The sequence below is a fragment of the Gigantopelta aegis genome, chromosome 8 (assembly GCF_016097555.1).
Source record: "Gigantopelta aegis isolate Gae_Host chromosome 8, Gae_host_genome, whole genome shotgun sequence".
NCBI lineage: Eukaryota > Metazoa > Mollusca > Gastropoda > Neomphalida > Peltospiridae > Gigantopelta > Gigantopelta aegis.
Genome location: NC_054706.1, coordinates 38,569,910 through 38,583,410, shown reverse-complemented (window position 1 = coordinate 38,583,410; position 13,501 = coordinate 38,569,910). Strand labels below are relative to the sequence as shown.

Below are 13,501 nucleotides of genomic sequence, written 5' to 3'. Positions count from 1 at the left end.
ACTGCATTAAAAGATATGCAAATCAAATGCATGCCAATAGAACTCAAAATCTTCCATAGTGTTATGGGACTGAAGTATTCTTCAAAGACACTTACAATTCGCAGCAGGCCTGTATGAAAATGTATACGTTTTGTTGTCCTACTCTATATAAATAGATAAAAATCTGGCTTACCCACCCACCTCCGACTAGAGTTTGTACTCACCCCAATTACAGACTGTGCCCACCCCACTTCAAATATCATTCATATGGGTCTGCATGCCTGCATTGAGTTTTACTATGACCAGTGATCTATGACAGTAACCAGTAATAAACCAACCTAGACACTGCGAGTTCCTGAGATAGAAGCCATGTCCACACTGCTCCACACAGTAACCATCCTTCCAGAGGCGCCCCGGTCTACACAACAGACAGTGGAACGAAGACTGGTCTACACAACTCTGACAGAATTCAGCACACGCTGTTAAAGAAACAGCATATTATACAAATAATACATCACAGGATGTTAGGCTATTAACAAAACATCACATTATACAAATAATACATCACAAATTGTTAGGCTATTAACAAAACATCAAATTATACAAATAATACATCACAAATTGTTAGACTATTAACAAAACATCAAATTATACAAATAATACATCACAAATTGTTAGGCTATTAACAAAACATCACATTATACAAATAATACATCACAAATTGTTAGACTATTAACAAAACATCAAATTATACAAATACAAAACACAAACAGAGAAATAATCAAATAAATGTATCTATATAAGCTTTAGTAAACAACTGTGATTTGAATTTATTGTGGCAACAGATATAAAAATAGAAATATCCCAGCATATTATTACTTTAAAAAACCCAAAATATTGTTGTAAATGAATTAAAGGGATACTATATTTTTTATTATATTAATGTAGCGGAATTCACTGGAAAAAAATGGCTAAACAAAATAAAGAGAGTAAATGAAGTGAGAACAGTTAATAAGAATTTCAAACTATCATGATATATTTTTTTTATAAAACATCTTCATAAGTTAAGATAGATGCTGTGATGACACTAATGTTACTACTTTACAGTTACGTGCTTTAAGATTAGTGCTTGAAAAATTGTTATATATTAAAGTAATTTTTTTAATCACGTCATAAAAAGATAGAATTGAAAATTCACAGTATAAGATTATAAACAGTGTGTAGAGTTATCTACCTCCACACGTGTTGTCCCGGGTTGGATAAAATGTATCTTTACACTGATCCACACACAGGCCATCTTGTGCCAGTTTGCCAAATTCCTTGCATCGAACACAGTGGCTGGGATTTGTTGGAAGACATTCACTGCAAGCTGAGGAGCATTCCACTGAAAAGAAAACCCATCACACAACATAGATGAACTCATCAGTTCTCTAATAGTATTGTTTCAAAGATATGATCCTTCATAACCCACAAGGCTAGTGTGCAACAACAACAAGGTAGGTCAGAATGCACTACATTAGTCCATAACTGCTGTAATAATCAGTCAGCAAGATTCAAAGAATTCATCCAAGTGTCACGAGAACTATAATATGACACTCTTATATTACAAAAACCCACATATATATGTTTTAAATGGAAATAGCAATTAAAAATTGTGGGTTAACTGTCATTTTCGAAATGAACTATCAGTCTGCGTAGTGTTTTAATGGAGGCTGATGGCGGTACATACTTTTAAGACACTGGCCACAACACTGTGTATTATTTTAATGGTTTTAATGGAGGCTAATGGAGGTACATATCAATGTTTTAATGGAAGAAGAAGTTTATTTTGTTTAACGACACCACTGGAGCACATTGATTAATTAATCCTCGGTTATTGGATGTCAAACATTTGGTAATTCGGACTCGTAGTCATCAGAGGAACATGCTACATGCAGCAAATTATCTTTTATATGCACTTTTCCACAGAGAGGAAAGCACATACCACGACCTTTATCCAGCTGTGGTGCACTGGTTGGAATGAGAAAAAACCCTATCAGCTGAATGGATCCATTGAGGTGGTTCGATTCTTCGATGCAAACACGTCAAGCGAGCACTCAACCGACTGAGCTAAATCCCGCCCGTGTTTTAATGGGAGGCTGATGGAGGTACATACCTTTAAGACACTGGCCACAACACTGAGTGGTGTTTTAATGGAGGCTGATGGAGGTACATACCTTTAAGACACTGGCTACAACACTGTGCGGTGTTTTAATGGAGGCTGATGGAGGTACATACCTTTAAGACACTGGCCACAACACTGAGTGGTGTTTTCAGTGGAGGCTGATGGAGGTACATACCTTTAAGACACTGGCCACAACACTGTGTGGTGTTTTAATGGAGGCTGATGGTGGTACATACCTTTAAGACACTGGCCACAACACTGTGTGGTGTTTTAATGGAGGCTGATGGAGGTACATACCTTTAAGACACTGGCCACAACACTGTGTGGTGTTTTAATGGAGGCTGATGGAGGTACATACCTTTAAGACACTGGCCACAACACTGAGTGGTGTTTTAATGGAGGCTGATGGAGGTACATACCTTTAAGACACTGGCCACAACACTGAGTGGTGTTTTAATGGAGGCTGATGGAGGTACATACCTTTAAGACACTGGCCACAACACTGAGTGGTGTTTTAATGGAGGCTGATGGAGGTACATACCTTTAAGACACTGGTCACAACACTGCGTGGTGTTTTAATGGAGGCTGATGGAGGTACATACCTTTAAGACACTGGCCACAACACTGAGTGGTGTTTTAATGGAGGCTGATGGAGGTACATACCTTTAAGACACTGGTCACAACACTGTGTGGTGTTTTAATGGAGGCTGATGGAGGTACATATCTTTAAGACATTGGCCACAACACTGTGTGGTGTTTTAATGGAGGCTGATGGAGGTACATACCTTTAAGACACTGGTCACAACACTGTGTGGTGTTTTAATGGAGGCTGATGGAGGTACATACCTTTAAGACACTGGTGACAACACTGCGTGGTGTTTTAATGGAGGCTGATGGAGGTACATACCTTTAAGACACTGGTGACAACACTGTGTGGTGTTTTAATGGAGGCTGATGGAGGTGCATACCTTTAAGACACTGGCCACAACACTGCGTGGTGTTTTAATGGAGGCTGATGGAGGTACATACCTTTAAGACACTGGTGACAACACTGTGTGGTGTTTTAATGGAGGCTGATGGAGGTACATACCTTTAAGACACTGGTGACAACACTGTGTGGTGTTTTAATGGAGGCTGATGGAGGTACATATCTTTAAGACACTGGCCACAACACTGAGTGGTGTTTTCAGTGGAGGCTGATGGAGGTACATACCTTTAAGACACTGGCCACAACACTGTGTGGTGTTTTAATGGAGGCTGATGGAGGTACATACCTTTAAGACACTGGCCACAACACTGTGTGGTGTTTTAATGGAGGCTGATGGAGGTACATACCTTTAAGACACTGGCCACAACACTGTGTGGTGTTTTAATGGAGGCTGATGGAGGTACATACCTTTAAGACACTGGCCACAACACTGAGTGGTGTTTTAATGGAGGCTGATGGAGGTACATACCTTTAAGACACTGGCCACAACACTGAGTGGTGTTTTAATGGAGGCTGATGGAGGTACATACCTTTAAGACACTGGTCACAACACTGAGTGGTGTTTTAATGGAGGCTGATGGAGGTACATACCTTTAAGACACTGGTCACAACACAGTGTGGTGTTTTAATGGAGGCTGATGGAGGTACATATCTTTAAGACATTGGCCACAACACTGTGTGGTGTTTTAATGGAGGCTGTGTGGTGATGGAGGTACATACCTTTAAGACACTGGTCACAACACTGAGTGGTGTTTTAATGGAGGCTGATGGAGGTACATACCTTTAAGACACTGGTGACAACACTGTGTGGTGTTTTAATGGAGGCTGATGGAGGTACATACCTTTAAGACACTGGTGACAACACTGCGTGGTGTTTTAATGGAGGCTGATGGAGGTACATACCTTTAAGACACTGGTGACAACACTGCGTGGTGTTTTAATGGAGGCTGATGGAGGTACATACCTTTAAGACACTGGTGACAACACTGCGTGGTGTTTTAATGGAGGCTGATGGAGGTACATACCTTTAAGACACTGGCCACAACACTGCGTGGTGTTTTCAGTGGAGGCTGATGGAGGTACATACCTTTAAGACACTGGCTACAACACTTAGTGGTGTTTTAATGGAGGCTGATGGAGGTACATACCTTTAAGACACTGGTCACAACACTGTGTGGTGTTTTCAGTGGAGGCTGATGGAGGTACATACCTTTAAGACACTGGCTACAACACTGTGCGGTGTTTTAATGGAGGCTGATGGAGGTACATACCTTTTAGACACTGGTGACAACATTGAGTGGTGTTTTCAGTGGAGGCTGATGGAGGTACATACCTTTAAGACACTGGCCACAACACTGTGTGGTGTTTTAATGGAGGCTGATGGAGGTACATACCTTTAAGACACTGGCGACAACACTGTGTGGTGTTTTCAGTGGAGGCTGATGGAGGTACATACCTTTAAGACACTGGCCACAACACTGCGTGGTGTTTTAATGGAGGCTGATGGAGGTACATACCTTTAAGACACTGGTCACAACACTGTGTGGTGTTTTAATGGAGGCTGATGGAGGTACATACCTTTAAGACACTGGCCACAACACTGTGTGGTGTTTTAATGGAGGTACATACCTTTAAGACACTGGCCACAACACTGTGTGGTATTTTAATGGAGGCTGATGGAGGTACATACCTTTACGACACTGGCCACAACACTGAGTGGTGTTTTAATGGAGGCTGATGGAGGTACATACCTTTAAGACACTGGCCACAACACTGCCCTTGTGTCACGGAGTGGTACGTTCCACGAGGACACAGAGGACAAGCTCGTTTGTAGCAGACGACCTTCCCCTCTTCACAGTTACACACAGAGCAGGGGTCTGGATGCCACGTGTCCCCATCCTGTAATGATGACAGTCAAGTAATACAGATTTACTCAGGTAGTCTCGTTTGTCATCTCAGACAAATTAATAAACAAAATATCAGGTAGTAGTATACATTTTGACTTCTCAAATACAAGAGAGAGAAAAAAATATTTCATAGAAGATACACATTTAAAGCCAGGTGAATAGCTGAGAAGTTAAAAAGAAGCACAAGTGTACAAACCAACCTGGTGGGTGAAATCTCCGTGCTGGCAGTGTCGAGGTTTGACACACTGCTGACAACATCGGCCTGCCACCTGCTGCAACACCTCGCCCTGACAACAAACACAGACACATCCATATCATCATAGCCTTGAACACACAATAAATCTCATGGTTTTTAGTCTTTGATAATTGATCAGTATGTAGCACCAAATTTGCCAATGTTAAATTTTATTCTATTTAGTAAAATAATTTGCTGTAAAGACTGATACTTTGTTTGATTTAACTGTAGGTGTCTGCATTTTGTAAAGTTTAATAGATATTTGCTGAATTTTTCTGCTTGTTAAGAGCTAGCCCTGTGCGAGTGTATGATGTATATGTCTGTCTATGCATGTGTGTTTGTGTGTGTGCATGCGTGCCTATGTGTGTGTGTGCACATGTGTATGTGAGTGTGTGTGTGTGTTGGTGTATGTGAGTGTGTTGGTGTATGTGTGTGTGTGTGTGTGTTTGTGTGTATGTAATGTGCATGTGTGTGTGTATGTGATGTGCATGTGTGTGTGAATGTGTGTGTAATGTACATATATCTACATGTGTATCTGTATGTATGTGTGTGTGCAAGTGTGTGTGTGTGTGTGTGTGCATGTCTGTGCAAGTGTGTGTGTGCATGTGCATATGTGTCTGTGTGTGCGTACATGCACATGCTTGCATGTAATGTGTATATCTGTGTGTGTGGCGGAGTGGCTGAGTGGCTGGGTGGCTGGCTGTCTGGATGGGAACTACATACAAAAGGTCCCTTACATTAATCTACAAGAGTACTTTATGCAATGACATTAATGTTTTCCCGCTCATTCTCAAGATAAAGTGATGTAATTAAAAGATGCTGAATTGAACAATATGTGCTGGGAGGTTGTTAAACACAACTTTCCTTCAGATGTATATCAATACCTGCGAGATGTACCAGACTGCACTAAACCATTAACTGGTATGTAAGTGGTATGTAACCAGCATGCAGCTGGTATGCAGCTGTAACTTACAGACAATAGAAAGAAAGAGTGCAGACAGAAAATACCTTCTGACATCGCACATATTCGCAAGTGGCTCTTCGACACTGCACTTTGCTGTTTTTGCACATGCAGTATTCACAACTGCTGACATTCCATATATCTCCATGGTAACGTATGGGATGCTCATCCACGCAGACAGCTGAAAACATATTTATATTGATGTTAATGTTCCATGGAATAACATTTTGACACATACCCCAAAATTGTTAAATTTGGTCTGAATAAAACATATTTACATCAATCCAAATGTTTTATGTGATAACATTTTGACACATACCCCAAAAGTGTACTATTAAGTCTAAATAAAATATATTTACACCAATCCAAATGTTTTATGTGATAACATTTTGACACATACCCCAAAAGTGTACTATTAAGTCTAAATAAAATATATTTTTATCAAGGCAAATGTTCCATGGAACAATATTTTGTGACATACTCCAAAAGGGCATAATATTACGTCTAAATAAAATATATTTAATATTATTATACTAATGCAAATGCCCCATGGAATATTTTGACACATACCCATAATATTATGTCTAAATAAAATTTAAATATTTTCACCCAAACTTGTAAAATTAAGGCTATAAATAAAACATTTATATAAATGCAACTGTTCCATGTGATAACATTTTGACCCATACTACAAATCATAAAACTAAGTCTAAATAAAACAATTTCCTTGTGTTGACTTATTTATTTCAAGATTAGGTTTTATAATGCATGCCAGACAAACAGAGTACTGTCTTGCCCCTCGATGGTGATCTAAAAATATATTTATAGTGCAACATAAATAGTTTTAGGTTGGATCGATGTTATTCCACATCAGTGGAGGCAGTTTGGTATGATCTAAGAGCTGAGTTACAAAGGTACAGTAAACCTTGTGCATGCGCATCCATCAACCATTTTGTAACATCCGGTCATAAGAAGTCAATTATTTTTTTTCTGCACCCACCTCTCACCCTAATCTATCTAACATGTTCTGGGATGTGTTAGAATTAGTTTATTATTATTTTATTATATGGCGTAATATTATACCCATCTTTGTTATATATCAATTCCTTACATGCTTATAAAAGTCTAGACACAAATACTCTAAATGAGTCTGAGACTCTAATGCTGATTGCTGATGCAATACCATCCAAATTGTACACATGTGATATCATTAGTCTAAACTTTAAAGTTTTTAAAGCACAGGCCCAGGTCCTTTGAGATACCCCTCTCTAATGCATGCCTGTTCACATTATGGAAAAAAAAAAAATGTTTTGAAATATGAATTTTGTAAAAAAAATCAAAAATCAAATGTCTTTAACCTTTAAATAAATATAATGTGAAGATAAAACATTTTCTGTAGTTTTTTTCCCATACATAGTGCACCTAAATTACCCTGCATGTTATCTAACATTTGATTTGATTCTGTAGCTTGGTTGAGCCCATTTGGGTGGAGACTGTAATGTGAGTAGCCTCTGTCAGTCACAAAAACATGAGATGCAGTACAATGCTTCTAGCAGAAGCAGCTGGTAAATCTTTCCAACAGATAGTACATGTAACTTTGATGATGTTATGTGCAGTTAGCAAAGATAATGCAACTACAACAGTTAAAAGCTAAGGAGAAGCAAACGATACTGATAGAAAGAAATAAGGAACACACAGTATCCAAGACCAGATTTAATTCACTTATGAGAGTAATTATGTACAAAATACAAGAATGTAATGTGGGATTGAATGTCAGTACTGTAGGATTGACTGCCAATAACACGGTTTACTTCTGATACTGCTGATGAGAGTTTTGTTGATGAGGGATTTGTTATGAGGATTTTGGTGACACGGTTTACTTCTGATACTGCTGATGAGAGTTTTGTTGATGAGGGATTTGTTATGAGGATTTTGGTGATGAGGGTTTGTGATGATGGTTTTGTGATGATGGTTTTGTGATGAGGGTTTTGTGATGAGGGTTTTGGTGAAGATGGGTTTTGGTGATGAGTTTTGTGATGAGAGTTTTGCTGATAAGGGTTTTGTGATGAGGGTTTTGTGATGAGGGTTTTATGATGAGGGTTTTGTGATGAGGGTTTTATGATGAGGGTTTTGTGATGAAGGTTTTGCTGATGAGGGTTTTGTGATGAGGGTTTTGTGATGAGGGTTTTGGTGATGAGTTTTGTGATGAGGGAATTTTGATGAGGGTTTGTGATGATGAGTTTTGTGATGAAGGTTTTTGTGATGAAGGTTTTGCTGATGAGGGTTTTGTGATCAGGGAATTGTGATGAGGGTTTTATGATGAGGCTTTTGTGATGAAGGTTTTGCTGATGAGGGTTTTGTGATGAAGGTTTTGCTGATGAGGGTTTTGCTGATGAGGGTTTTGCTGATGAGGGTTTTGTGATGAAGGTTTTGCTGATGAGGGTTTTGTGATGAGGGTTTTGCTGATGAGGGTTTTGTGATGAGGGTTTTGCTGATGAGGGTTTTGTTGATGAGGAATTTAGTTTCAATCAATATTTACTATTTATGTGCTCCCTTATTTCTTCCATCAGTATAGTATTTCAGATAATAAAAAAAACACCCCACTTAATGTAACTTTGCAAATTCCATCTTCACTAGACAAGAAACAGCATGCAATCCATATTTATTTTTACTTCTGTATTAGAAGCATACTAGTCTAGTGATGTATCTACAATGTATTCTGAACAAGAAATATGCTATCTTCATACAGTATTCTCAAATGGTCATATGAAATGAAAGTTAAAATTGGATAACATAAAATATGATCGAAATTAAGTTTTACTTCTTTAGTAGAAGTAAAGATTGCAATTGTTAAATTTTAATTTAAACATTTTAAAATTTTAATTTAAAACATTTTAATACATTCTACCAATAAGAAATGAGAAAAATATTTGCTAAATAAAGTTGGCAGTAAATATTTTGGATATACAAACATTCTTTGAGGACACATTCTGGACAACATTCTCCAAGTCTTGTTATCTGCTTCTCATTCTGAAAAATAAACACACACATCATAATACTGTAATATCACGAATTACATACACACAATTTCATAATACTATGTCTTGTTATCTGCTTCTCATTCTGAAAAATAAACACACACATCATAATACTGTAATATCATGAATTACACACACACAATTTCATAATACTATGTCTTGTTTTAAAATGTCATGCAATATCATTAATTAGTAAAAGGCTCACTGTAATGTAAACCTAACATTAGAACAATATAAATTAACTTAATCAACAAGATAATTAACATTTAACAACACAAATACTATACTTATCAAACTGCCAAATTACTTAAAGAAATGGCAATTTCTGAATGTTGGAAAAATATTTTTTATTACAAGGAATGTACATATACAAAAATGTATATGGCAATTTTAAGGACCACACAGAATGAGAGGAAACCTGGAAAATTAGCAGCAAGGGGTCTTATTTTTACCACGGCCTTTAATATACCAGTCATGGTGCACTGGCTGGAATGATTAAGTGTCTTATTTTGATTAAGTGTCTTAACCATATGAGCTATAACATTGTTATTGTATTGGCAAAAAAATTGTTTGGAAAAACTGAGAAAAATCATGCTTTCTTTTATTAATTAGTCCAATGTGTTAACTTTATTTTGATGTTCCTTTTCAATAACAGTAAAGACAGACTCACAACCAGAAACGTGTCCAGTGTATAAAGAGGCAATTTATCCATGAAAATAAAAAGGAACACTAATGATTTGGACTGGAAATAGTTGATTGCATGAATACTTTGTATTAGTGATGTATTTATATGGTCATAGACTTTGGACAAAAAGTTACTATAAATAGCACTAAAAAAGGCATTTAGCAATATGACTTTAGAATGAGACCTTCATTTTAATTTCATTTTCATATTTATGTCTAATTAAGATTCAAGTACAATGTCCTGGACACATAATTGTATCAGACATCTGGTCTATCTGTTTATAATAATAATAATAATAACTTTATTTAATGAGGGTGACAGGTTTAGCACAAGCTAATCTTCCACTTGGCCCTCAACAATGCATTGAAATACTGGAAAATAAAATACATATATACTAAGTACTATACTATTATAATAATGCATACATACATATTGACTAGAGAAATCTTACATTTAACAGACATCTGTTAGTTGTGTAATATTGACACTAAAGTCTCAAAACATAATTATTATATAGAATAAAAATTAATCGGCCAAATAAACATCCATGAGATATTGTTTCAGGCTGGAATTAAAGTTCGCAACTGACTTCTGGTGTCTAATATCAAGGAGTATTGTATTCCATATCTGAACACCTGAGTAACTGAAGGATTTTTTATATAGTTCAGTATGAGGCCTTGGTAACTGAAGTTTGTTTTTGTTAGAGGATCTTAGGTTATAATTACAGGTTTCAGATATTGGGGTAAGGAGAGATGTAATGTATTCTGGGGAGAAGCCATTTAGTGCTTTATATACCATTATGCCGATGTGGTACTTTATTCTGTCAGGGAAAGGTAAAATATTTAGTTCCCTGAACATGTCTTTAGATGGAGTTATTAATGGTTTGTTTAAAATTATTCTCATTGCATGTTTTTGCATTTTTAGAATTTGAACCACTTGTTCCTTAGCACAGTGTCCCCAAACAGTAGCAGCAAAGTCGAGAATTGGAACAACGTATGCATTATAGAAAACTGTTTTGGCAGCTTGATTTAAGTATATATTAAGTCTCCTGAGAAGTGAGATAGTCGAGGCCAATTTTGAAATCACTTTTCTAATGTGTACTGTCCAGGTCAGTGACTCATCTATATAAACATCAAGTACCTTTTGCGATTTTACTGCATTAAGTTTTTCATTGTTTAGTGTAATTTGTATCGAGTGCTGCCTGGCTATTTTGTATGTTGTACTTACTAACATACAAGTTGTTTTTTGAAGATTAAGAGCTATATTGTTATTTGTGCACCACTTTTGAATGCCCAATAAATCCACCTGCAAATTTAACTCTAGTTCTGTTAGGTTACTACCATATGTGTGCATGGTTGCATCATCGGCATACATGTCAATAGAGCAGTGTTTGGCATATAAGGGCATATCGTTTATGTAGATAATAAATAGTAGTGGACCGAGAATTGAGCCTTCGGGGTCACTGGTCAGTACTTGCTGTGATGAGGATTGCAAGTTCCCAACTTTGACAATCTGCTGACGATTTTGTAGATAGGAAGTAAACCTTTTGAGACATTGATCAGAAAAATTTAGAAGCTTCAGTTTATAAAGAAGTATAGAATGATCTACAAGATCGAAGGCTTTCTTTAAATCTAGGAAAATGGTTCCTACCATGTTATCATTATCGATAGACAAGATCCACTGATCAATTAGGTGTACCAATGCAGTCTGGCATGAGTGTTTCTCACGGAAACCAGACTGAGCATCATGTAGGTGGTTATATTTAGTCAAGTATTTATATAGATGATTTGAGATATGCCTCTCAAATATTTTTGTTATAGTTGGTAAAATCGAGATAGGTCTGTAATTCTCTGCTTTGTCGTTATCACCCCCTTTATATATTGGAGTGACTCTAGCAATTTTTAATGCACATGGGAAGGTTCCATCAGCAATACTTAAGTTGATTATGTGTACGATGAGTGGAGCTAGTGTGTGATTACTAAGCTTTAATATTCCAGGCCCAATGCTGTCTAAACCGGTTGCCTTTGATGTCTAATTTTGTTATATAATTTACCACATCGTGTAGACAGATATGTGGTATTCTAAATGGCATGTTATTTACTATTTTGTTTCTAAGATAATCCTGAAGTATAGTGTGATTTTTGGGAGTAAAAGGTTTTGTGTCAATAGTCTGTGAGATGTTAATGAAATGCTCATTTAAAGTTTGTAGAATGTCACTTGCATTAGTAACCAAACTGTCATTTATTTTTAACTCTGAAGGCACAGGTAACCCTGATCATTTTGAAATGATTCCATAAGAAACTTGAAGGTTTGTTATTCTGAACAGCATCTTGAAATAAATCTTTCTTAGCCTCAGCTATGAAGTTTAATGTTTTATTGCGCCACAGCTTGTAGCTGGTCCAGTCTTTTATTTTAATGAATGAATGAATGAATGAATGTTTAACGACACCCCAGCATGAAAAATACATCGGCTATTGGGTGTCAAACTATGGTAATGCAAATAAATAAAGTGATGATCAACATCAATATAAAAATTCAAGACAAACAAAAACAGTGTAAAGAACTGTGCAAAAACACAAATATCACAGAATTTTACGGATACTGAATTTCACTCAAAACTTCAATTTTGTGCTGTATTGGCCATTCTCAAAGAGAATGTTACACCCCTGCACCCCGTGGAGTTACAGCACACGCAGGGGTCTTTTATTTTATGAAAATGATCACGTTGCTTTCTTGAGTATTTTATCTTATCACTGTACCATTTTGGTTGTCCAAATCGTCTAACTCATTTTATTTTCAAAGGTGCATGTTTATTCAGAATATTAAGTAGTGTGTTGTGCCAAAGTAATAAGGCCATATTAACATCATTACATGAAAAAATATTGTTTATATTGGAATTGTTAATGTCTAAAAGAAAGTCTTCAGTGCAAAATGTTTTAAAACACCTATATGATATAGTTTTATGAGTGTTATTTATTATATTTTTATCAGAATTGTTTGTATATTGATTAAGACTAACTGTGACAGGATAATGATCGCTAATAGCAAAACATGGTATACGTACTTGAGTAATCATACTAGTGTTTGTACAATAAATGTGATCTATGATAGTCGAAGAATTTTCGGTTATTCTGGTAGGCTTATCTACTATTTGAGTCAATTCATGTGACTTCACTAAATTGCTCCACTTGGTATTAGAGCAACCATTTATGAAATCGATATTAAAGTCTCCCATAACAATTATATCAAGGTTTTCATTTAAAGCCTTTTCCAGCTGAGTGTCAACCATATCTATCCAGGACACATGTGAGTTAGGTGGTCTGTAGACAAAACATAACAAGATGTTTTTAGCATGTTGTAAATTAATTTGTAGCCATATAGTTTCTGTAGTCAAGTCTTCGATATTATTTCGTCTTTTATAGGATAAGGAGTTTCTAATATATACAGCCAGTCCTCCACCCTGTTTATCCCTTCTGTCTTTTCGTTCCAAGTTGCATTGATCAATATTAATTATAGTATCCAGGATTTCCTGGCTTAGAAAGGT

At 36.5% G+C, this 13,501-nt stretch overlaps 1 protein-coding gene across 1 annotated transcript in view; it reads right to left on the bottom strand.

The window, feature by feature from the left end:
- LOC121379656 (extracellular matrix organizing protein FRAS1-like) overlaps positions 1-13,501 on the bottom strand; it is a 32,171-nt gene that overhangs the window by 14,706 nt on the left and 3,964 nt on the right. Inside the window, exons 5-10 of the mRNA XM_041508305.1 lie at positions 9,207-9,264; positions 6,282-6,415; positions 5,239-5,325; positions 4,883-5,030; positions 1,214-1,363; positions 318-458 (exon numbers count right to left, since the gene is read on the bottom strand). Of these exons, the coding sequence (XP_041364239.1) occupies positions 318-458; positions 1,214-1,363; positions 4,883-5,030; positions 5,239-5,325; positions 6,282-6,415; positions 9,207-9,264 (718 nt within the window). The remainder of the gene's footprint in view (positions 1-317; positions 459-1,213; positions 1,364-4,882; positions 5,031-5,238; positions 5,326-6,281; positions 6,416-9,206; positions 9,265-13,501) is intronic.